Below are 27,143 nucleotides of genomic sequence, written 5' to 3'. Positions count from 1 at the left end.
GATGAGCCTGCCTTCAACAGCCAGTTGTCAAGATGGGTGAAGACTGGCATCCCCTGATCTCTGCAGATGAGCTGCTACCATCACATCATCTTCGTGAATACCCGAGGGGGCGCTGGTAAGAACAAAAGGCAACAGTAACTGAATGTGCTCATGGTCTACCGTAAACCACAGGTAACGCTGATGAGCAGGCAAGACGGCGATGTGAAAAGAAGCGTCCTGAAAGTTCAAAGCTACCATCATGTCTCCAGGGTTTACGACAGACAAAACCTGAGCCAATGTGAGCATCTTGAACTTCTGCTTTTTGAGGAAGTGGTTGAGGGTTCTCAGATCTAAGAAAGGGTGAAGCCATTCGTTCTTTTTGGGGATCAGAAAGTAGCAGGAATCGCAACCACTGCCTACTTCTGACACCAGAACCCTCCCTATCACTCCCTTGGGCAAGAGAGCTGTGACTTCCTCGCGGAGCATGGACAAATGATCCTCCGTCAGCTGATCGTGAGATGGAGACAAAGGAGGAGGGGGAAGTTTCAAAGGGAAGGGAGTAGCCCCTTCAAATAATCTGTAAAACCCACTTGTCTGATGTTATGGACTGCCAGTGGTGGAGAGGATAGCGGATTCTGCCACCATCTGGACGCCCATGACCGTGTAGAGCAAGATGAGGAGGGCTTAGAGGCTGCAGGGGAATTGGTGGTTGTGGCAGATCTCTGACCACCTGACCCACTGGGTTGTTATGAACCGTGCCCTCACCCTCTCACAGTGTGGGAAGCTTGCGCGGGGCGGTGGTTGGAATAGGGTTAGTACAGTTGAACACCACCCCCAAGAAAAAGGCGACAGGCAAACTGGGGATGATACTGTGCAACTACGAAGCCCAAGGACTTGGCCATAGTTTGCGCGTCCTTAAAGAGCTCCAGCGCAGAGTCTGCCAAGTCTCCGAAGAGACTGTTACCATCATAGGGCATGTCCATGAGGGAAGCATGGACATCCCCTGAAAAGTCAGATGTTCTAAGCCAGCCATGGCGTCTAAGTGCCACAGTCGAAGAAACCGCTCTGCCCAGCAAGTCGGTTGTGTCCAAACCACACTTAATGGTGACTTTTGCTGTATATCTTCCGTCCTTAATCACTTAGAAGAGAATGGCCCGGGCCTCCTCCACGACTTATGGCAGCACTTGAACAACTGCGTCCCACAGTGTGTGGGAGTAGCGAGCTAATAAGCATGCAGTGTTCACCGACCACAATGCAAGCCTGGTGGAAGATAACCTCTTCTTTCCCATGCTATCCAGACTATTGGATTCCCTGTCCGGGAGTGCGGCAGGGAACACGCCATGGGATGTACAGGCTAGAACCACCAAGCTCTCAGGGGTGGGGTGTTGGGGGAGGAAGTTCAGTCTTCAGGTGCGGGGCGGTGGCGGAAGGAATCTGTCCTATTCATAGGAGCCCCTGTGCTGGGCCTGGACCAGGTTCCCAGTAGGACATCTGTTAGTGCTCCATTGAAAAGGAGCAGGGTTTCAGAAGCGGAAGCTCCCGGTTGTCGCACTTCCGTCAAGATGTTAGTCTTGACTGCCACCGAAGGCAACTCGATATCCAGGACCTCAGCTGACCTCTTCACCACCAAGGGATATAATGCTCCCTCCTCCGTAGCCACGGTAGGGAGAGAACGCATACTGGGACTGTGTCAAGACCACTGACATCACCCAGTTCCTCACAACAGTCCATATCTTCCTGGCCTTCAAACTGGTATTCTAAAGGGTCCAGTAACCCCTCCCATTCTTCCCTGAGGCCAAGCCCTTCAGACTAGGGCTCAGGTGCCGACCAAGGACACAAGAGTCCTATAAGCGCAGGAATCGGAGTCGGTCAACTCCATTCCAACTTTGTGTCTGATTCGTGGATATAAATGGGGCTGGCACTGTTGGTGGGAGCTGATGGTGCCAGGAGCATCGGCGTCCGGGATGGCATCAGGAGAGGTCGCTGTGGCACTACCAACACTAGTCACGATCTGGAAACTGATCCATCCGGCCCACTGGAGCAGAGGCTGAAGCTGCCGGCACGGAAACAAATAGTGCCCGAAGGCACCCCAGAGGGCTTGTTACACTCAAATACGCAAGACATGGCCTTGTAAAATTCTTTTATCTGAGTGGGGGTCGCTCCGGCTCCTCGAAAAGCTGGGAGGCTCGGAGTCAGCCCTGGCAACGACTCCGAAGAACCGTGCCTTCGAACGCTGATGCTCCTTCGTCGCGTCGGCCATACAGACGAGAAGTCTAAGCATGCTTCGACTGCTTATCCTTTGTCCCCGAATGTCCCAATGACTTGGAATGGGAAGAAGAGGATTTGGAGCTCCTGGAGTGGTCCTGCGACCTCCCTATTGATCTGGACTAAAATCTCCTGAGAGTCGTGCATCGTGGTGTTGCCTGATAGGCCACTAGCAGCTTCAGGGACCACTTCCTCAAAGCCTTTGGTGCCATAACCCTCAGTCCAAGGATGACAAAGTCATAGTCGTGCTCGAGAGACTACAGACACACGAGGTGTGGATCTGAAACTGGCATGGTGCAATGACAGATTCTACACGGTTTAAACCCAATCTTCCTCGAAGACATCCTCGACAGAACCAGGAGGAAGAATTCATTAATAAGGAACTTGAAAAAATATCCTAAAAATTCTGTCAAAAACCGACAGAGGGGTAGCTTTCTCCAGATCAGCGCTAACTGGTGCGGAAAGAAAAGAACTGACATTGGCACACGAAGGTGGCACCTATATAGGTGATGAGATGCCGAGTGGAGTCGATCAACGCCACCTACTAGCGTGCAGCGGTACTGCTCACGCAAAAATCTTCCGGATCCAGTCCGAGGCCTGGGAAATTCAAAGGTAAGAAATCTACGGCTAGATGTGTCCATGAAATACCACCATTTTTGCTATTTCTAAGCACTTTAAACAAAAAACATTAAGCTAAACTACAAAGTTCAACTTCTATTGTGTGTCCCTTTAACTGAGTAATTGCTTCTGGGGCTAGCTCTTATCAAAGCTTTTCATATTTATACAAAGTTAGGCAGGTGTAACAAAGTGACGCTAAAGTTTAAATCAGGTTCAACAAATAGAAAACAAAACCTAGGATGAAAACTGTCCATAGATTATGTGACCTTACCATCAAAGCCTTGCTCTTCTTTTATAATTCACTCAGGGCTGGCTGCTGGAAAACCATGTGCCCTCCCTCCACTTCAATCAAAACTGGTCATAAATATCATACTCCACTGATCACTGGTGCACATGTACATGATACAAAGATGTGACTTGAGTTTTACAAGTGACTTTGTACTACACAAACCTGTAGTGTCGTCACTGCTTTTTTCTTTGCTTGGACTGAGGGTATCTGATAAATCAGCTTCCTTCGCTTCTGCTTGACTTTCTAGAATAGAAGTAACAGAATGTATTAACTACAACTTAACTCTTCATTAGACTTGCATATCTCCCCTCTGTCTCAAAACAAAGTTACTGAAAACAGTGGCAAATTGTATTTACTAACTGTCTAGAGAGAAACGAGGAAGGCATATGCTAACATTACAATCTAAAATACATCGCTTGGAAACCTTTAATAATATTGCTTTTATTAAGTTTAGATATACGCAAATAATATGTATGAGAACTGCTTATGTAATTTTTGAGTGTTAAAATTGTTGCAATACATTTATTCCTTAAACACAAAACTTTCATCTCCCTAGAACTTTAAAGATTCTCCATACCTCCTCCCCAGTGCACCTCCTATATTCCTTTCTCATCAAATGTCCGAAACCCTCATTATGGATTCACATAGATCACGTGTTTTCATTTTATAGTTGGGTATACAGATTCAGGGCTTTTATGCATAAGACCTGTACACACATCAGTAGTCCCGACAGTATGTAAGTTATTAGAAGTCTCCAGGTTGGCTGAAATTGAAGTTGTTCCCTTCTGACAGTGGATATCGTTTGCAACACTAGTATATTCCACAGGTGGCGTGCCATTGTACATTTCAGCTGGTAGTATGTTTGGAAATCTGGTAATCTCCCTAAAGCCCCAAGAGTGATTTCACGGCCTAGAGCCTTTCCATATAAAAGCAATGAACCAACCGAGTCGCACATCTAAAAGGAAAATAATTTTACTGGTAAGAACTGGAATGGATACATCACCAGAAGCAAAACAGCCTATTTTCAGGAGAACATACTTCGTTTTCAGCCTAATTATTGCTTCTAACATTTGGTCCATCCTCTTTGGTAGCCTATTTACCATGAAGATGTACAGCAGCTGACCCTTCTCTTAGTTGAAGGTTTTGAAAGTGGCCTCTGTTGTCTTCTTTCAGTTATGCGTGGCAGTGATTCTAGCTATGACACGATGCATTACAGGCAGTGATTATTGTGCTTGCCACACCCAACTGTGTGTAAATTGTCCACATAAAAGCAAGCTAACACAGATATATTAATGAATGGAATATATGCAGTCTTCACAATGTTTGTGGCATTCATAAGTTCTCTCTGAAGGTAAACGAAAAGAGTTTGCTCGAAAAAGGTTTATAAAAACGTGAAAATAAAGTTTGGATAAACTGATTTAACAAAGAGGAATAACAGATTTTATGGATGGACTATTCATTGGGCAACTTTTAATAAAGGATATTTGAATGGTGCACACCATCTATTTAATCTTTGAATTTTATATTGCGAGTAGCTCCTCTTTATTTGGGGGCTATTGAAAGGGGAGCTGTTATAACCTTGAGGTTGTTCGGATTTACTATAGACTCTTTTGAAACTATCTAGAGCGTATTATTTAAGTGCACCTTAGCGGCTATTCTGTGAATCATTTGATCATTCCTGGGGATCTGTTAGCTTGGTTCCCAGGTCTGCTCAGAGGTGTAGAATGTTTATGGAGAGCTCTTGCTGAAGGTAATTTGTGTCAAGAATGTCTAATTGGTGGGGGTCACATTGATGTCATTTGATTTCACAGCCCATGGTGGGTGTTACGGGGTACGGGAGCTAGTTGGGAAGATGTTCAGTTCTGTTATTACCAAATCAAAACAGTCTCTCTTAGGTTTCTCAAGCATCTAGTATCTGTGAAGGCCATTTTGTATATTTTTTATCAGTGGCATCCACAGCTCTTTTATGTCCCTCAACTTTCTTAGCAGGTCAATGTCTGTTGCCAGCGGTTAAGGCTTTCTTCAACGATTTTGTTAAATCTCATTGGCAGTTCAAAGAAACTCCAGTAAAAAATACTACAATTGTTGAGCCAATCTGCAGTTGACTGGCCCCTTGCATCTCAGCAATCTTTGTGAGGAATGCCCCAGATAGTAAGGAAAGCCCTTGTATCAGGCATTACAGTCTGTCTCCTCCCTGTATTCTCTAGGACTCGTGACTTTTGCGGGCCTCATCTTTTCCCGGGTGCCATGTTGGAGTGTACTCCAATGGGCAAGGATACTGCAAAAGCATGCCTGAATTCCATTCTTTAGGGGAGGGGAAGGGTTTATTTTGGGGGTGTGGGGCGGTGCCAGCAGGCAAACCCTCCCCCCCCCACACGCCAAATCAACTCATCTTGGGAACTCCTTTAATGACACTGCATTTAATTTTACTGAAATAAATGACTGGCCGATTAATTCTGAAAACCCAAGGTAAAATGACTGACTGGCAGACTGGTACAAATAAACGGTAGGCAACTGCAAACTTTGGAAAGCAGTTCATTAGTGCATTGCCCAAACAAAGCATTATACAGTAAAAAGTAAAAATGCCTATTAGGGGCCTGCCAGGGGGCATGTGCAACAGCAACGCCGGGCACAGCTCCAGCGACTCACGGCCTGCGAAGCGCAGCCCTTGAAGCTTGAGCAGGACCAGGAGGCGTCGAGTGACACCGCGCGGGCGCGACGGCAGGCTTTTCTGAGGGAAGAGATACGTATGCAATCTATGGAGGCGGCTAGGACTCTTTGGCGCTCCTCGGTGGCCCGGGTGTACGGGTGGGGGGACAAGAACGGTATGCTCCTCCATCGGCTGGCTACTTACCCTCGGGCAAACCGGATTATTCCTGCCATTGTGGACTCCACTGGCGTGACTCACACAGTCTCCGTGGCAGTGGCACAGACCTTTGCAGATTATTATAACCAACTGTACCGGGCCCGGGCACCGGGGATCTCTCTTGCGGAGATGATGGGGACGAGCGGGGTCGCTCTTGGGCGGTTGGGACGGGAGGCTGGTGAGACTTTAGACCTGCCCATCACGCTGCAGGAAATCGGCGAAGCGATTAGTCACTTGGCATCCGGGAAGACCCCGAGGCCGGACGGCTTCCCGCAGGAATATTATGCCCATTACCATGAAACCCTCGCTCCGAGGCTTCTAGATCTCTATGCTGAAGTGGTAGGGAAGGGCTCGTTCCTGCCGGAAACGGACACGGCCACGATAGTAGTCCTTCCCAAAACACAACCCCCATCACAGTCTTGCTCGGATTAACCGCCGATAACTCTCATTAATACCGAACTTAAGATATACGCTACCATCCTGGCGCAACAGCTTCGCCCGCATCTTGTCTCACTGGTCCACCCGGACCAGTGTGGATTTATGCCAGCCCGGGGGACTAGGCACTGCTTGCGGCGCCTACATCTGGCCCTGGCCCACCGGGAGCGCCTATCTCCATATCTGGCTCTTCTACTGGTCGACTTTGAAAAGGTCTTTGACTCGGTGGGGTGGGTCTATCTTGACGAGGTCTTGGAGCGCATGGGTTTCGGCCCCCAGTTTCGTGCTATGGTCTGTGTCCTGTATGCGGTGCCGCGAGCCCGAGTGTTGGTGAACGGAGCTCTCTCTCACACGTTTTCCATAGGGCGGGGAACGCGGCAGGGCTGCCCGCTCTCACCCCTCCTCTTCACCCTGGCGATGGAACCTCTGGCCGTTCTGGTCCGATCGGACCCTGTTCTCCGTGGGTGGGATTGGCCGGGTATGGTCCCTGATAAGATCGCCTTGTACGCGGACGACGTCCTTCTCTATATCTCAGACCCGGCTGTATCGGTCCCTCGGGTTCGCCAGATTCTTCGCCGTTTCGGTCAGGCATCCGGTCTTCATCTAAACCCCAAAATATCTGTCCTGGTCCCCCAGCATCCGTCTAGGGAATGTTTCGATTGGCAGTCTGATATTCCCCTCCGAAGGCTCTCCTTTAAATATTTGGGAATCTGGATCACCCTTCTTCCGGAGCTCTGCTGGGCCCTCAACGTGGCTCCTGTGGTTAATAGGACCAGATTGGACATGGTGAAGTGGCAGTCGCTCCCACTGAACCCACTGGGGAGGATAGCACTCTATAAGATGATGATACTCCCTAAGTTCCTATACATGCTACAGAACACGCCTTGCTCCTTCTCCCGCTCCTGGTTCCGGGATATGGACAAGATTGCAACTAAGTTTCTCTGGGGTGGCGGTAACCCCGTCTGGCCCTGGACCGTTGTTGGATTCCCTCATATGACGGAGGCCTGAGCATGACCAACCTTTATTTGTACTATCTTGCAACTCGGCTTCTGGTGGTTCATGATTGGTTCTCAGGCGGGTGGGACGATCCGGCTTATAGGCTAGAGGTACAGATCATGGAGTTCTCCTCCATTCAAAACATGCTCTACGGGGCGGTGATCCCTTTGTCGCTCTCGGACGTTACGCGGGCCCCCTTCTTGGCATGGGGTGCCACTCTACGGCATACCCGCTGGTCGAAGACACTGACCCTAGTCACACCACTTTGGCATGGTACTTGGCTGCGGGAGGTAGCGGGGCTAGAGGGGTTTCGAGCATGGGACCTTCTTGGGATCTCCCTGTTGGGTAACTTGTGGCGTGGGAGCAGCATGTGTTCCTTTCAGGAGCTTCAGGGTCGATTTTCGTTGCATCCTTCGCAATTCTAGAAATACCTCCAGCTGCGCCAAGCTGTCCAGACTCATGTCCCTCTGGATTCACGGATTCCCGACCACAGCCCGCCTGATGCTAAGGCGATGTTGGGGTGTCTTGGGAAGGGAGGAGTCTCCTGTATCTATCGCTCTCTGGTTAATAACACCCCGGTGGACTAGGATGGACTGAGGCAGCGCTGGTAGACTTGGGTGGGTCCATTGGATGAAGCTGACTGGAGGGACGCCCTTATGGCCCCCAGGACGATCACCACATCGGCTAGATTGCGGCTCATCCAGCTTTATTACCTGCATGCTGCCTACCTGACCCCGGCGCGCCTCTATCGTGCAGGCCTCTCTCGGATGCTTCATGCGCCCGCTGTGGGGTAGACCCGGCGGACTTCTTCCATATGGTCTGGAATTGCCCGTGCTTGGAGAGCTACTGGGGTGAGATTGAACTTGAATTAACAGAGGTCCTGGGGTGGGAGGTCCCCCATGACCCCAAAATGGCTTTGCTGGGGATAACAGATGGTTTGGATGGCTCCCGCAATGAAAAATATTTCCTAACTACTGCTCTGGTAGTGGCTAAAAGGGACATTGCAGCTTCCTGGAAGCAGATCGATCCACCCAAATGTGCTGAATGGAGAGGGGGCGTGGACTGGTGTGCCGCACAAGAACAGACGTTGTATGCTGCACGGGGACGCCCCAAAATGTTTCGCAGGGTGTGGGGGAAATGATTAGGGGGTTTATTCTAGGGGGGGGGGTGGGGGGGGGGGGGGGGAGTACGGGTAGGGGGAATGGGAAGCCAAGGGGGGGATGGGGGTTTTTCTATTGATTGTCATTGATCCCATGATATGTCGTTTTGATGCCAGTTCAATCGGACTGTTGTATGTGATATTTGAGTTTTTTGTCCTTTCACAAGAAAATAAAAATTTGATCATCAAAAAAAAATAAAAAAGTAAAAATGCCCATGCCTAGACATATATTTAAAGTTACATAAAGAGTTTGTCTTAATGTTAACTAAGGTTAAAAGTTTAGAAGTATATATTTCACAAGAATGAATAATGCACGCAGTGCAACTATCAAAGATGAGGCCAGGTGGCTAGATTTCGAATAGTCTGATCTGCTATGACAAGAGAAGTTCCAACAGAATGAACATAAACTAATAAGACCTGACTTTCAGCACAAATGAGTTAATTACTTTAAAGGAAATATTGTGCTAGTGAACAAGGCACATAAGAAATACTATACAATAACTTACTTAGCTCACCAGAAAAGAAAAGATCATTGTCAGGCAACAAAATTAGACAATGTATTGAGCCATAACAAGAAAGATCAATGAGTACATGAACCTCTCAATAAACATGTCCCCTAAGGAATACACAATTCACACTTAAATTCATCTGAACCACGAGGAAGGCCAATACTAACAAGGACATAGCATATAACAGAAAAGGTAGCTGACGAAAATAATCTACCAGATGGGCACAATTTCTCCAGATTCCTAAGGACTGCCCGTAGGGTAGATTATCTCACAAAAACCTGGAACGATGTCTAGTACACCTTAAGAGAGTGTTCTGCTCTGTAGGTTCCTGAAATAATGTTGTATAATTTTCAAAATCCTCTACCCTAATTACTATGTCTAGAAAATTAATTTTCATATCACTGAATGAGATAGTGAATTGAGTATCTGTGGACCTACTGTTGAACCAACTCCAGCAATGATACATAATTGGGCAAAGAACGTGTGATGTAAACAGCCATCTTGGATGAACGTATTTGGCACCTCCTGGCTGATGAGGGGTGTTACCCTGAAACCGGTCCCAGAATTATAGTTTCTGGTCCAGGGAAGCCCTGGCTTGAAAGTTCAGGCTGGACTGTTCCCATTAGGAAAAGGGTCAAGATTGATTTGCATATGACTGGGACTACACTAAGGTGGCGAAGTGAGCAAAAGAACAATGATGGTTATAACCATAATCTGTGACTGGAGGTGAGTGTATGAAAAGAGTCAGCGCTCTGTCCATCTCCTTGTGTTTGCCACTGAAAGTATAAACAGAAGAACATCTGCTATAGAGGCAGATAAGGGGTTAATAGACCTTTCTGTACAAATTGTACAAAATTTGTTCCATCGGCAGGCGTATATCGATTTAGTGGAGGAACGCCTGCCTGTCAGAATAACTTCGCCGACTTCGGGAGGAATGTTAAAAGCCGTCAGCTGTGGTCATTCAATCTCCAAGCAAGAAGGCGGAGAGTAAACAGGTTCGGTTGGAGGACCCTCCCCTGCTGCTGCCACAGAAGATACTCCAGAAGGGGCAGCCTGATCGGAGGATCGATGCTCATTGCCAGAAGCTGGGGATACCAAACTCTCCGTGCCCAATCCAGAGCCAATAGAATGACTTGCGCCCAGTTGTTCCTGATCTTCTTGAGTACACTGAACAAGAGTGGTATGGGCAGAAAGATGTACAGGAGGCCTGAACTCCACTCATGAAGAAAAGCGCCGCAGAGCAATACTCACCGTGGAAACCTCAAGGCACAAAACTGCTGACATTACGCGTTCTCTTCAGAGGCGAACAGATCTAACTAAGGCTCTCCCCACTGCTGAAAGAGGCCTTGTACCACCTCCTGATGGAGACGCCATTTGTGAACCGAAAGGCACCGTCGAAAGAGTTCATCCGCTCTGGCGTTCAGAGAACCAGGGAAATGTCCTGTTGTTCCAGCCAAGTTCAGAGACACCTGGCCTCTTGACAGTCCATGCCCCCACAATGCCATGTTTGTTGCAGTACCACATGGCGGTAGTGTTGTCCATGAACACTTGAACCAGCCTTCCCTTGATGGAAGCTAAAAAGACTTTCAGTGCCAATCTGATTGCCCGAAGCTCCCATTGGTTGATGGGGATCCTGGCTTCTACCGGGGACCAGAGTACTCTGATCTCCACCTCCCCCAAATGGCTGCCCCATCCCAGAAGAGACGCATCCGTCAGAACTGTGATATCTGGGTGGGGAAGGGAGAGGGGTCTGCCTCTGACCTAATCGCGGTTTGTCAGCCACCACTGCAGGTCTTTCGCAGTGCCATCTAATATCGGAGGTGAGATTTCCTCGATGATGTGCCCATTGGAACTTCAGGTCCCACTGCAGAGCCCACATTCGCCACCATGCATGGTCCACCTGCAGGAGGCCATGAGGCCCAACAACCTCCGAGTCATTCTCACCAAAATCCAGGATAGAGGCAGAAGAACAAGTTACTTACCTTCGGTAACAATGCATCGTTAAGAGACATACATTAATTTTAGAGTCCTTACCTTTGGGCGTCAGACGGGATCTGGAGAATTTTTCTGTATCAGTACCCCTCCGCGTCGGTAGGTAGCACTGGTCGACTCCGCATCCATCGTGGTTGACGTCGTGGTGTCTACTTAAGACGCTGCCCCTGCGCGCTGACGTCAGTTCTAATACGACTTTCCACGCCAGAAGCGCAGAGCCATGCAAGACACTGACCACTGGTGCACAAAACTAGGGCCCTGGAAGGGAGACCCTATCCATAGAAGTCAGTTCGCAGAAAGGGGAGGATGGGTGGGGCGGTACGGAATCTATAACTAATGTATGTCTCTTACAGATACATCGTTACCGAAGGTAAGTAACTTGTTCATCTGAAAGAGACCATTAGTCATAGATTCCTTACCTTAGAATAGGTACCGCAGCAATGCTAACCCCGGAGGCGGGCCTGCGAACCAAGTTCACAGCAGAAAGTCCTGGAGTACAGAACGACCAAATAAGCCATCTCTCCGGAATTGGCTATCCAGGCAGTAATGGTTTATGAATGTGTGCACGGATGCCCACATAGCTGTCTGGCATATGTCAATCAGCGGAACTCCACGTCCCAAAGCAGTAGAGGTTGCTGTTGCCCTGTTAGAGTGGGTGCGCAGTCCTACTGGAGGTTCGCCAAAGAATAGCAGATTTTGATGCATAGGTCAACCCATCAAGAAATTTTACGTTTTTGCACGGCCTGACCCTTCTTGGCGCCCACATAACCCACGAAGAGTTGATCGTCCACTGAAATTCTTTAGTGCGGTCAAGGTGGAAGGACAGCTCATGTTTTGGGTCTAGACTGTGGAGTCTCTCCTTCTCTTTGGAAGGGTGCGGAGGTGGGAAGAAGGTGGGCAATGTGATGGTCTGACCTATGTGGAAAGAGGTAACCACTTAGGGCAAAAAAAGAGGGCCTAGTGCGAAAGACCACTTTGTCCAGATGAACTACAAGAAAAGGAAGCTTGGAGGAAAGAGCCTGAAGCTCACTCACCCTGCGAGCAGATGTGATGGCAAGCAGGAATGCGGTCTTCAAAGTTAGAAGGCGAAGAGGACAAATATGTAGTGGCTCGAAGGGAGCACACATAAGGTAAGTAAGAACAAGATTCAAGTCCAACTGGAGCATTACGAATAGAGAAGGGGTTAAGAGATGAGTAATGCCCTTTGGAAATCAATTTACAATCGGAGAACTGAAAAGAGAAGGCTGATCAGGAAGGCGTAGAAAGGCAGAGATGGCCGAAAGGTAGCATTTAGGAGTGCCCAGAGCAGAGCCCTGCTGGGCCAAAGATAGAATGAAGAGGAGAACCTCTGCTAGAGGGGCAGAAAGGAGATTCACAGCCTCTGCTGTGCACCATGCCACAAATTTGTTCCCTCTGCAGGCGTACACCGTTTTAGTGGAGGGACAACTCGCTGCCAAGATTACATTACAGACTTTGGGAGGAAGGTCGAAAGCTGTCAACTGTTGCCGCTCAATCTACACACAAGGAGGTGGAGGCTGGACAAGTTCGGGTGGAGGACCCTCCTGGAAAGGCAGTCTGATTGGAGGATTGAGGGCCATGCTCAAGAGCTCGGGGTACCAGACTCTTTGTGCCCAGTCGGGAACCACAAGAATGACATGGTCCCAGTCGCACTTGATCTTCTTCAGCACTCTGGGCAGAAGTGGTACAGGCAGAAAGGTGTACAGGAGGCTGAGCGAGTGCCTCCTTGGAAACTCCAATGAGCAGAACTGTTGACATTGTGCGGTCTCTTCGGTGGCTAACAGATCTAATCAAGGTTCTCCCCACTGGCAAAAGAGACATTGCACCACCTCCAAGTGAAGACTCCATTCGTGACCCATCATGAACCGGCGGGTGAGTTCGTCCACCCTGGCGTTCAGGGATCCTGCCAGATGTTGAACCACCAGGGAGATGCCCTGATGTTCCAAACATGTCCAAAGGCGGAGAGACTCTTGACATGGGGTCCACGACCCCAACCCCGCCCTGTTTGTTGCAGTACCACTTGACGGTGGTGTTGTAGTCTGAACACCTGCACTACTCTTCCTTTGAAGGAAAGGAAGGAAGGAATACGTTCAGTGCAAGATGGTTCCGGCCCGGAGCTCCAAAAGGTTGATGTGGAGACCGGACTCCGCCAGAGACCCCTGATCTCCGCCTCTCCCAGTTGGCCGCACTATCCCAGGAGTGACACATCCATCACTACTGTGAATTCTGGCTGAGGAAGGGAGAGGGATCTGCCACTGACCCAATCCTGGTTCATGCGCCACCACTGCAATTGAAGTCCCCCCAGATCTGGACGACATCGGAACGATACCCCTGATGCTGCACCCACTCGAACTTCAGGTCCCACTGCAGAGCCCGCATATGCCACCTGGCATGATCCACTAGCAGTATGCAGGAGGCCATGAGGCCCAGCAGCCTCAGAGTCATTGTCACAGAAATCCGGGATAGAGGCTGGAACAGCAGTATCATAGCCCGAATATCCCGGACTCGCTACTTGGGAGGATAAGCCCGAAACGGCGCTGTATCTAGAATTGCTCCAATGAAAAGGAGCTTCTGAGAGGTAATCAGGTGTGACTTCGGCACGTTGATAGTGAACCTCAGTGAGTGCAGGAGGTCCGCAGTAGTCTGGAGGTGGAAGACGACAGCCTGGGGCGAACCCGCCTTCAACAGCCAGTCGTAGAGATAGGGGGAAGACTGGAACCCCTGATCTCCGCAGATGAGCTGCGACCACCGCCTTCACTTTCGTGAACACCCAAGGAGCGTTGCTAAGGCCAAAAGGGAGCACAGTAAACTGAAAATGCTCGTGGCCAACACCTGTAGGCTGGCAGGACGGGGATGTGGAAATATGCATCCTGCAAGTCCAACACCACCATCCAGTCTACGGGATCAACGGCAGACAGGACCTGAGCCAACATGAGCATTTTGAACATCTCTTTCCGGAGGAAGCGGTTGAGGACCCGGAGGTCTAAGATATGACGCATGCCTTTGTCCTTCTTGAGTACCAGAAAGTAGTGGGAGTAACAACCACGACCTACTTCTGGCACAGGGACCCTTTCGATAGCTCCCTTGGCCAAGAGAGCTGCAACTTCCTGGCGGAGAAGGGCCAAGTGATCCTCCGACATGCAATGGAGTGCTGGTGGCATGGAGAGAGTAGCCGCTTCGGACTATCTGCAAAACCCATCTGTCTGACGTGATGTTTTGCCAGTGGGGGAGCTGATGGCAAATCCTGCCACCCACTGGCCTCTGGTGGCCATGGAAAGTCGGACTAGGAGGGTTTGGAGGATGCTGCAGGGGGGTTAAGGGTGGACTGGCCCACACCCAAACCCTCAGACCTGCAATGCTGGGTCCCACGTCCGCGTCCGAGACAGAGTAGCTTGCGTGGCCATGTGCTTAGATTGGGTGGAACGTGGTGGGGCACCCCTTCCGTAGCCATGAAAGGGGTGAAAGGCCAATTGTGTGGGGCGAGAGGTTGCCGCGAGGCCCAAGGATCTGGCCGTAGCACTAGAATCCTTGAAGCGCTCGAGCACTGAGTCTGCCTTGTCACCGAACAAGACGACCTTAACCAGGTGTAGCGCCTCAAGTCTACTGACGTGGAAACCATTCTGCCCAGAGAGTCGGCAGTATCCAGCCCACACGAATGGTGAACTTAGCTGCGTCTCAACCCTCTGCGTGAGTGAACATGGCCCGGGCCTCCTCCAGGCACGGTGGCAGCACTTGCGCAGCCGTATCCCATATTGTATGGGTAAAACGGCCCAAGTGGCATGCGGGGTTCACCGACCACAGCGCTAAGCTGGTGGAAGAAAACATCTTCTTCCCAAAATGGTCCAGCTTCTTGGATTCCCTATCTGGGGGAGCGGTAGGGAATGCGCCCTTAGAAGACGAGGCTTGGACCACCAAGCTCTCGGGGTAGGGTGTTGGGAGAGGAAAAGTGGGTAGCCCGGGGTCGGGCGATGGCGTTGGGCAATCATCCTATCCACAGGAGCCCTGTGCTGGGCTGGCATCAAGTGCCCAGAAGGACGTCGGTGAAGGCTTCATTAAAAGGCAGCAGGGGCTCCGAATAGGCTGCTGCAGGCTGAAGCACCTCAGTCAGGAGGATAGTCCTGACTGTCACCGTAGGAAGCTCCAGGCCCAAGGCCTCAGCCGCCCTACGCAACATCACTGCGAACAAAACTCCCTCCTCTGTAGCCACGGTACGGCGGGGGAGAGCATGCAAAGGTCTGGGGAGGTATCCAAACCACTAGCATCACCCAGTTCCTCTCCCCAGTCTGGCTTTTCGAGCTGGTCAGCTAAAGGGTCTACAGACCCCTTCCAGTCCTCCTCACCCTCCTCTGGCTGCCACTCAGGGGAGTAGGGAACGCCAGGGATGAACAGCGGTACGAAAGTACTCTCCGGCGCCAGTACTTAAGTTGAGCAACGTTGTTCCGGCGTCGTGTCCAAGTCGGGGGAGAGACTGGGGTCAATGCCGGTTGGGGGCACAACAGACGTCGGGGGCGTCGTCACTGGAATCGGCATCGGGGAAGGTACCGTGAGGTCAACCAGCGCCGATCCGGATCCAGGATCCTCAGGGGCACTCTGGAGCCGGAGCCACCGGCTTCAAAGGCCCAGGACCCCAGCTCAGTCCACAGGGCCCGATTACGCACCACCAGAGTTGGGCTGCCTAAAGATGCTAAGAAGCACTTCGTAAAAAGCTCAAAGCTGGGCAGGCTCGGGGAAAGGGAGGGAAGCGCGGAGCAGTCCCAGAAGCGGGCTCCCAAGACTGAGTTGGAGGGCTACGATGCTCCGGGTCCAGCGTCACGTCGGCCGACAAACTTGGAGGAGGCGCAGGGTGGCGATGCTTCTTCGCCTTCTTCTTGTGCTTTGACTTACCCGAGGAGTGCAAAGACTTCGATGACGAGTGGTGGTGGCTCCGCGACCAGTCTCAAGACCTTCCTCTCGAGCGGGACCTTGAACGACGCCGAGCGGACTACCGGGTCTCCAAGAGCTTTCGGGACCGCTCCCGCTAAGACTCCGGAATCATGGCCCGGCAGTCAGAGCACAACTTTGAGTCGTGGTCACGCTCCAGTCACCAAAGGCACACCAGGTGCGGATCCGTGATGGACATCAATTTGTGACAGGAGTCACAAGGCTTGAAGCCGGTCCAACGATGGGACATCCCTCGCGCTACCAGAAGTCGGAAACTCAAAAAATACGGCGACAAAAAGTTGAAAAACTTTTATTCAAAAAATTACTAAGGGGCAAGCTCTCTTCGGATCTGCGCTGGCTGGCGCGGAAAAAGAAAGAACTGGACATCAGCGCACAGGGGCGGTGTCTAAGTAGACACTGCAATGTCATCCCGGCGACCACGGCACGGGACGCGGAGTCGACGGTTATGGAGTCATCGATGGATGCCACCTACCGACACGCAGGGGGTACTGCTACAGAAAGATTCTCCAGATCCAGTCTTACGCCTGGGGGTAATTCTAAGGTAAGGAATCTATAACTAATGGTCTCTTTCAGATGTACAAGTTACTTACCTTTGGTAACGTAACATCTAGTAGTGACAGTCTAGCTGCAGATTCCTTAACTTTTGAGTTCCTCTCAGGCGCCAGTCGGAATGCGGAAATTTTTCAGCAGTACCTCTGCGCGCAGGGGGATGGCGTTGTACGGTTCTGTGATGAAGTAGTGTCCAGATAGGATGTCAGTGGAGCCATTAGGTCACCTCCAGTGCACAGACATCAGCTTTTCCTGTGAAAACTTCCATGCCAGAACACAGAGCCACTCCAGAAACTGGCTGTGGAAACAGTGTGCCCAAAAACAATCAAAATCTTTTAAAAACACCAATTATATACAACATGAAATGATATGCCAATTCCATCCAAAGCGTTTAAAGTAAAAAAAACACAATAAACGATGCTAGGCTATGTGAAACCCTGCACCACGAAGAAGAACCATCCTTTAAAAGGGGAACACCCTCCACTCTACAGACAACTCATCAATGGAAGTGAAAGGTATGTCCACACCAATTCAAGACACATGAAACAACAATAAAATGTTTGAAGATAAGTAACTTAGAGACATCTAGCCGCAGATTCCTTAACTTTTTAATTAAATACCATAGCTGTACCCACCAGAGGAGGGTCTGCAAACTAATACTACAACAGTTCTCAAAGAGAACCAGCCGGTCAAAACCAACAACTGACTAAATGTACGTGGGAATAGTAGAAAAAGTTCCTGGCTCTTAATAGTACCTAATGATCCCTATCACAAAATATGTAAATAGTAAAACACCCTTATAGGTCCTAACAAATCGAGTCCTGAGGGAAAAGGGAAAAGAAAACAACTAAATAACCATCTGAGAGTTATAGGATCCTATCATGTGTTCTTCAAGGGGAAAGAGAACTCATGGACCAAAAGGGCCAAGCACAAGACAAAAGCCTTGTGATCCATAATCTTCACATTAATGAAGAAATATCAGAGAAGAACCGTTTTGATAAAATTCATCACGGAGGACTCACAGGACTCATCCCCATTATACTAAGATGAATGAGCCTCAGTACAAAACTGAAGACATAATCCGTACACCATGAAAGGATAACAATAATACCTCCCTGGTATAAAGAACATTTGCTTGAACCAAGTGACCACCCAAAAGGGCGTGAAGTCATGGACACCTCGAGGCACCAAAGGGAAACAAGGAAAGAGATGCAACCGCATCTCACACTACAACCTTTTTCTGTTCCTTCCTATTTTTTTTTTTCCAAACATGTGTAACGCATGCACACAAACATGTATACATAATGGCGAAACAGAACAGAAAAACAAGTTCAAAATATTTTAGAATATTATTGAAAAAGGTACCGCCCCATACAACAAACCACCTTCGGTGACATGAACCACCACAGGTAACCTAGCATTATGATAATGCCTCCTGTAAAACTGAACCCTTGCCAGCAGCAAACCCATGTGACCACACTTGTGATCCAAAAGGAAATTTGATTATTACTCCACCGGTACATACATACATACATACACATACACATACACATACACATACACATACACATACACATACACATACACATACACATACACATACACATATATATATATATATATATATATATATATATATATATATATATATATATATATATATATATATATATATATATATATATATATATATATATATACTATTATCCAGTTTTAAAGTAGCAACAGCCATGAATTCTCCAGGACTGTTAAGTATCGAAAAGAAAATTAGATACACACCTCAAAAAGACGAGTAATATCTAACCTTAGACAGAAAAACATATGCAGGAACATTGTATGAGAATAATAATAATACCTTATCCCAAAAAGATCGCCTACTATGCAACGCATGACTGAAAACATCCTTAACCATTTCAGACACTACCTCTCAGGCAGTCTAAGGCATTGAGCTTACACCGCTGTGTTCCAAGATTGAACAAAGGAATTACCTATGCCCACCAAGAAAGGGGGGAGCCATGAACCAGTGTATTCCAAAGAATACAATCATAGTGTTAAAAAATCAAAGCACCATAAACTATATGCAGTCTGCTTCAAGTAACGAAAACTAACTGCGCAAATACCCTGGTTAAGAAAACCCAGACGAGAGTGAAAGAAAAATAAGGGATATGAGCCCACCATAATGGCCCCTAAAGGGCATAAAACATAGTCCAAGAAGGACCAATCCAATAGCAAACAAATAGACTATGTAAGAAGTACACGTACAAGCTATACATTAGCCAATCAATACTCCACATAGAGTAAAACGTATACCATAAAAGGTATGAACTCTTGAGACTAAGCTCCTCATCAGAGTAAAATAAAAGAACAAAACCTGACCTTCTCTGCTCTCTGTACTATAATGGCCACGATTAATACTCTTATATAATAACATGGTCTGCACTGGTGATTTATTGTAACTACGGTGAACCAGTGATGGGCTGGGGGCCGATTGTCTGTTATCTGCTCCTTGCATGTTGGGAAAATAATAAACAGATTTTGAGTAAAAAATAAAAGAACAAAACAGAAATGCAGATGCAAAGACCATCAGGAGATCAAAAATAGTCAAAACCGGAGGCAAACACTCTCGCAATAAGAAAGAAGTAGTGCTTAATACTTCAACACCACAAGCACAACAACAGAGGAGGCAAGAAATAAAGCTTTACCCAACTTAAAGATACACAACCATATCTGTATAAAAGGGAAGCAAAAGACCTGAAAAGGCCATACTACAAGTGCATCAAAGGTCATATGACCCAAACAGACTCGAGGAACCTCAACTACCACAGCAAACCGTGTCTGCAAAAAGCAGCCGAACAAGCCATAACACCACCAATAGAATCAGTGGTGTTAAAATCATTCAGTCAACTCAGGCTGACGTCCACCTGGGAAGGAGGAAAGACGTCAGCTGGTATCTGCACAGATACCCGGAGTCGCGGCAAAGCCGGGTCTACAGTACACACTGACTCCAGCTCGGAGTCTACCGGTGCTGCAACGACAGACACAGTAATAGCGGCTGATGTCATGCTGGATCCGACAGCCATCGGTGGCCCCGAAGGACCACACACCGTCACCTCAGAGTGCGAGGCTGGAACTGTGGCCGAGGGAGAACCTGCAGTTACAGTGCCTATGACCTCCTTGGGGCCCGCAGGTGCTCCAGAGGAAGACGAGGACTCAAAGACCAGATGGAAAGCCTCGTAGTACTCCTGCATCTGCTTCCAGGTCGCCCCGGCTCCAGGGAAAACTGGGAGGTGCAGGAGCGACACCAGAATTGAGGTCTCCACACTAGGGCGTGAGACATCTCCGCGATCGCGTTGCGAGTCGAAGAAGCCATAGAGGGCCGGGTTTTAGATCTCTTGCAACCCTTCTTACCGCGAGATGTCAATGAAGACTGAGAATGTTGCCGTTGACAAACTGGGTGAAGAGCAGCGCTCCCGGGAACGACCTCTGGCCCGGGACGAAGACTGACGACTTGAGCTGGAAGTCCGCGACTACCGTGCCTTCAGAAGCTTACTGCGCCACTCCTGCTGCACCTTTGGATTCAACCACTGACAGGCGTCACACTCGACAGCGTTCTGGGGCACCTCCAGGCACCACATACAGATGAGTGGATCCATACCAGACATCTTGCGAGCACAGGACCGACCACAAGGCTTAACGCAGAGGGCATAGAGCACACCGTTTCAGATGAAAAAAAATGCATCAAAACAGGCCAAAAAACGGCCAGAGATGCACTTCTCCAGATCCACGTTACAGACCAGAAAAGAAAAAAACTCATGTTAGCGCGCTGAAGGGGACTTATATGGCTCCAATGACATAATATCTGGAGACTTATGCCATCACCGAGCCATATGATGCCGTCCTCGGCACATAGAGGAACTGCTGAAAAAAATTTGGATGCAGACTGGCGCCTGGGAAGAATTCAAACGTTCAGGAATCTGCAGCTAGATGTCTCTATCAGATACATCGGTATCATAGCCTGAATATCCTGGACTCGCCGTTCAGGAGGATAGGCCAGAAACTGCACAGTGTCCAGAACCACTCCAATGAAAGGGAGCGTCTGAGACTGAATCATGTGTGACATCAGCACGTTGATAGTGCACCCCAGTGAATGCAGGAGGTTCGTCATAGTCTAGAGGTGGGAGACAACTGCTTGGGATGAGCCCGCCTTCAACAACCAGTCGTCGAGATTGGGGAAGACTGGAACCCCTGATCTCCGCAGATGGGCTGCAATCATCGCCATCACCTTTGTGAACACCCTAGGGGCACTGGTGAGGCCGAATTGGAGCACGGCAAACAAAGTGCTTGTGGCCCACCATAAACCACAGGTAGAGACGATGGGCAGGCAGGACGGGCATATGGGTGGTTCCTTGGGTCCCCGGCTCTTCTAAGTCTTCGGTTGAAGTTCGCATTCCACTTTATTAGTAAATGGTTTGGTCTCCCCCTGTAGTATTTGTGCTACATATCTGTTCTCCTTTTGAAATCTTGTGTGTATTGTGTTTATATCTCCGGGTAGGAGATTTACCAAACTGTTAGTGAGTGTTTACATTACATACCAATTTTTATAACTATACTGTGTGGTTCTTTTTTCGTTTAACCTACAATATAAGATTAGTAGTGGTAAAACAAGCTGCTACACTCCTTCTGGACTAAGCCTGAAGACTACTCTCCACAGCTACCTCTTAGAGCGCTTCCTAAAGTTGTCTAAGACCGCTATAATCACGATAAGGGTTGTCTGGATTAGTGCAGGGTGTTTCACTTAAATAAGTGTGCACCATGTACTAAGCAAGCCTCCTACATTATTTCAGGCCTGTGTGAGCTGGTGCTAGCACCACTCACGACAGATATAAGTTTCCTTATATCTGAGGGCACTACACTTAAAACCTATAAGTCACCCCTAAGGTAGGCCTTTCAATCCTGAAGGCAGAGAGCTTGGTTATAATTGTGAGTGGGCCCTGCATGCGCAGGACACCCCCTACAAAACCAGGAGCCGATTCTCCAGGCTTTGAAAGTGCGGTCAGCCATTTTGTACATATGGTGGAAATTAAGTCAACTACGAGATGTCTAACTATATATTGGCTGCACTGAAACCAGTCATGTTTGGTATCAAACATGTTGAAACCCTACCCCACCACCGATTCCAGTGTGGGATATAGGATCCCATGTACCGAGGTGCTCCCCTAGGGAGATCCCATGTATTCCCGGTACCAGCCTTTCAGGATCTAATAGCAAGCTAGTGCTGCTGCCGACCACAGACACGATTCTGCCCTCCTGCTGCTGAGCCAGGCTCGAGCAGGGGAAGATAGGACAATAGGTTCCCTGTCACAGGGAGGTGTGACAACCTCCCAAACAGGACTTTGTGTATTGAGCTGGGGTAGGGTTGCTTTCCAGAACCACTGAGACTGCTCTGATGGGCACATTTGGTACCCTCCATGCATATTCCAGTTGAAACCAGTTCAGGGAGCTGTTGGCTCCCACTCTGGCGCAAAACTGGACAAAGGACATGGGAGTATCCACCCCTCTGTCCAGCCACTCATTTGGAAGGGACCCCTGACTCGTCCTAAACCTTTCCTTTGGGTACTTAAGGGCTTACCTGTGGGTGGCTCTTCAGATTCATCGTGAGAAAAGATTCAGATACAAAATAACTTCTACTTTAACCGTTTGGGCACTTTGGACCTCGTTGGACTTCGCTTTGAGAATCGAGAATGCACCTGGAAGACTCCAGCTGCTCCTGGTCTCTTCGTCCTGCCAGTCTTCTGCGTCGTCTGTGCTTGTGCTCCATCCAGGTTCTTCTCCAGGCCTGTGGGCACCAAAGCCACCCGAAGGAATCTCCCTTGGAGTGAAGCAGTCACTCCCATGCATCTGCATGCACCGCAACAAAACTGACTGGTCTGCTGCTCCTGACTTCGAAAGGCCCAGCAACACAGGTGGTGGTTCTGCAACTCCCTCGATGCCCGAACTTTCTTTTCACCAAGTTTAAGGCCAGTATCCTTTGTCGGAAGCGCTGGAACAGCAACCCTGTGCACAGTGTTGACTTGCCGCTGCCAAGGCTTGTTGACTCGGTCCTCCAGAGATCTTTGGGCACCAAGATGCTCCCGCCTCTCTTCCTACCAAGATTTTCATCCTCACCGCATCCTCTGCACCGAGGGACTGCATCATTGGTGAGCTGTTCGAGGTCCTCTTGTGACTCCTGTGCCTTCGGCCTGTGGGTCCTCCTGAGGGTCTTCTTTGGCTCCAGTGGGTTCACCTGCTTCCTCGAGGCAACCTCTGACTCTCCGGCAGTTGGTGAGTCCCTTGGACCTTGCTGGTCCCAACACTGCACCTTCTTAGTTTTCAGTCTGTTGATGTTGCCAAGGATTGTTGGTGCTCCCGCTGGACACAGACTCCCTGGTTCTCGACTTCCGACGTGGGACAGTCCATGAACGGATCCCAGTCTTCCACAGTGTCACCTGGACCTCGCAGCTGCAGCGACAAGGTCACGGTCAACTCTCCTGCATCTTCCGTCATCGGTGGTCATTGGTTTTCCGTGCCTCCTGGTCACTCCTCAGTGGCATAGATTATGTCCCCTATGCTTTCAGGCACTCCTCTTCAAGAATCTACCTTTGGATTCCACCGGACTCTTTCACCTTCTTTGCCAGAAGCATCTAAACTGAAGTCCTCCATTGGGGTCTACAGCGGTTTCCGACATCACTTCGCACCTATGCATCCGGCTTCCCTGATGTAGGTATCCTGGTTCCTGGGGTATTCACGGGTGGGGTGACTCCCCAACCTTCCATCTTCCACAGGGTTTCTTCAGGGTCTTCTGGGAAAAGGCCTTCTTCAAAACTGCAACCACGACTTCCCTACTGACTTGAATGGAGTACGTGGCTGTGTTTCCACTATGCACACGGTCTTCATGAGGTTCCTGGGTACTTGACTTGGATGATTCCTTGGGTCCCCGGCTCTTCCACGTCTTCTGGGTCCTGTCTCTTCTTCGGTCGCCGTTCACAATCCACTTTATCAGTATATGGTTTGGTCTCCCCTTGAGACCACTGTGTATTTGTGCTACTTACTCCTTTTGAAATATTGTATGTATTGTGTTTATAACTCCGGGTAAAAGATATACCAATGTGTTAGTGAGTGTTTATAATAAATAACTATTTTTATAACTACACGGTGTGTGACCTACTGGCACAGGAGAGCTATTTCCAGTTTTCAGATCCAGTCTGGAACTTCAGCAGAGTCATGAGGGAAGGAATCTGCAAGAAGACGTATCCTTCTTCTTAGTAGCATTAACTTTGCTTGTAAAGACAGTAAAGTCTATGCACTCATGGTCCAACTGGGTTCTACCCATCAAATCTGCCCTGGTTTTTTGCTTTTTAACTACCTGGTATGTGACCTTTTTACTGAGGATGAGCCTCACTAACTGTGACTCAACCACGGTAAACTCAAGGTAAATGGAGGGCGTTTACCTCCAGTGTCCGTCTTTTAAGATAAGGAAACTGCGATATACAAGGGTAACAGGCACTTGGCTGGTTACATATGTGCACATGTGAGGGCTGTGCGTGAGAAACTTCTGTAGCGCATGGGAAACCTCTGTAGTGCGCAGCCCGGAAACTGCGCACAGGTAGTCTGGCACAGAAGGGACACTGCAGGATTGGATACTGACCTGGGCTAGGCCTCAAAACATTTAGTGTACACTCTTAAGGAAAGTCAGAGTGGTTTACTGTCTTGTCTGCAGTGGCAATTCATTTTACATCTATGGTGGAGGCTGCCTTAAGAGTGCAGCTCGCATCCATTTGGCGTACAGAGACAAATGACATATGTAAACTGTACATGAAAATCAATTCTACAAGTTCCAAAAAGATATCGGTACAGCTTATGGGTCACCCTGGATTGTCATATTTCTCTCACTTGGCTCAGGATCTTAGCCCATGCCTTTAGTCACGCTACTGTGCCAACTTCATTACATTTCTCTCCAGCAGCAGGAACGAAGGCCACCCCACACAAAGGGAGCAATTAACAGTGCTTCACTCGGCTCCTGAGGAGGAATGGGGTGAGGCGGAATGATCTGCATCAATCAGTTGTCCAGCCCACTAAACAAAGGAGGGAGGCCCAAACCTCTGAAGCCAACACAAGATGGGACCCTATAAAGATTTGGTGGGAAAGGACCTGGCAGTGAAGCCAGCGAGGGGTGGAGCGGAGGTCCCTAGTGTAAATGCCGCAAGTGACTTCTGGGTAACGCCATTTTGAAATGTCCCACCAGGCTGTGCTAGAGGTTTGGGACAGGGGTGGAGAGGTAGGCCAGAGGTGCCTCTCTTCTGGAACCTTCCACCCCTCCTGAAAAGGTTTTGCACAAGAGGGACAGCCCTCTCCGGTTGTGAGTTTCTGCCGGGCATTGGAACTGGAGGCGACAGCCATGGACAACTGGAAGGAGGAACCTCCTGACATCCATCTGGACCCAGGACTCTGCCTACAGTTGCCACCAGGATCAGTGGCATTCTTCCCAGCGCCAGGGAAACTGATCCCCATACACCCCTTGAGGACTAATTGGGGAAAAGAAATAGACTTCTACACCAAAGAGTAGGGAAGCCCAGAGGAGTTAAAAAGAGAAAGACTGGTGCAAGGAGGCAGAGGAACCTGTTCACTGCCATGTTTGCTCCCTTAGAGGCCAGGAGGCCTAAGGAAAGTGCTCCATGAACCTTAGGCTTGCCCCTCGAAGCAAAATAAGCCAAAGAACAAGGAAAATGGCACAAAGGGCCCAAGATATGAGCAGGAGAATGATTTGAACTTTGAGTTTGAGTGAACAAGTTCATCAGCGTCCTCTAGGGGGCGAAGTTTATGGATATATGCTTTGTGATCTAAATGTGATGCCCTCTAAGGGCTGTTTTTGTAAGAGCATGTTCAATGGCTGAAAGTACTTAAAAAGCACACAGACCCATGAGAAGTTCATTTTGTAAATGTTTTATTGAAATAATGTTGTTGAATAACTACTGATCAAAGTGCAGATGCTTTACTAACATTAATAGGTGCATTACACATACTTATTATGGATTATTGCATTTATGCCTAAAGTGATGGTGTTTTGACATGTAGTTTGTTGATCTTGTCCTCTTTAGGGGGTCAGAGATGATTACGCAATTTCATCAGCCTTATGTATATCTGTAAATGACTGCATAGTACTGAGTAATAATGTCAGTGTATTAAATGTACTTTTCCTTTTTCAAATGAAAAAAAACACAGACTCGACAATTATTTGAGTGTTATTATTGTGTGCCAGCGAATGGTGATTACTACACCACCTTCCTTGAGTAGCCTTGGACTGCTCTGCCTGGCTACCCTGAAAGAGTCAAGCGCCACAATGTGGTGTTTGGTTCCCAGTAGGGAGGCAAATGTGGACCCCTACTTGTACAAGTCACACAAATAATGGCCCATTTACTTACAGTCGCCATTGTTGATGTTCTCTCGGTTCCTCCCCACATCTCACACGTCTCAATGAGGCAAAGAGAAAGTCCCAGGAAGGCACGCCTGCGCGCAGGTTGGGGCCTTATCTAACACATATGTTTAAACAGTAGGGGAGGACCGCATAGCATCACTTGGAGTTGCAGAAATATTGCTGGAGAAAAGGTTTCCAGATCCAGTCTGGCTGCTGTAGGATATTCATATGGTAAGGAATCAATGGGAATATGTATCCACCAGAAACTGGCTTTCCACAGTAAAACTACAAAACAAAGAAAGACTGCATGAAGAAAAGCAATAAAAAATAAACAGACACTTGAAAGGAGGGTGAATGTCTTCATGCTCAAAAGATGACAGTGATGCCTTTCAGTTGTTCGCCTAAGGCCAAAAAAACAGCCTGGGGTTAGGAATCAGTGGCGCAAAGAGAATTCTACGTAATAATTAACTGCTTAAATCTACCACTTTTAAATCACTAAAAATGAGAGTTTGACTTTAAAATGTGTGTTGTTTGAATGCAAAAGGGTCGTGAAAATGTCTTCATTTGCTTCAAACTTTCTACGCGGATCGTTATCTTGAAACGCTCCCCTCATCTTCGCTCACATGATCAGAACGATTCATATTTAAAACATCTGGTGCAGGGGCAGTGAAAGTGACTAAACGTAACCTACCAAGTAAACGGAGTCAGAGCCATCCAAATAAACATGAAACCTAAATAAAACCCATCTGTTTTAGTGGTGATTTTAGAAATCAAATACTTCTTCTGAAAAAGAGCAGTAAGATAGAAAGAGTTTAACAACTTTAGGAAAAGAGCAGAGGTGCATCCTATTCTTCTTTGACAAAATGCATTTTATTGCGCAATGATCGGTTTCAGAGTTCCTACTAATTCAGATCTTTCACAAACCTTAAAATCAAACGAACAAGTTCCATTTCCCAAACTGGCCAGGTGTAGTCGCTGTGAAATTCAAGTATATCTCCTTTGGGCAAAATCTGAACATAAAATGCTTATCTGATGTAATGGGCTAATACCATCTATCTAACTAAAAGCGATGTAAT

At 48.4% G+C, this 27,143-nt stretch overlaps 1 protein-coding gene across 10 annotated transcripts in view; it reads right to left on the bottom strand.

Moving 5' to 3' along the window:
- SLMAP (sarcolemma associated protein) overlaps nucleotides 1-27,143 on the bottom strand; it is a 1,011,035-nt gene that overhangs the window by 327,704 nt on the left and 656,188 nt on the right. For all 10 annotated transcript variants that reach the window (XM_085624675.1, XM_085624673.1, XM_085624676.1 and 7 more), the window contains one exon: nucleotides 3,314-3,394. In XM_085624675.1, coding sequence (XP_085480801.1) covers nucleotides 3,314-3,394 — 81 coding nt within the window. The remainder of the gene's footprint in view (nucleotides 1-3,313; nucleotides 3,395-27,143) is intronic.

Source organism: Triturus cristatus, chromosome 9 (genome assembly GCF_964204655.1).
Source record: "Triturus cristatus chromosome 9, aTriCri1.1, whole genome shotgun sequence".
Taxonomy (NCBI): Eukaryota; Metazoa; Chordata; class Amphibia; order Caudata; family Salamandridae; genus Triturus; species Triturus cristatus.
This window is presented reverse-complemented; position numbering and strand designations above follow the sequence as displayed.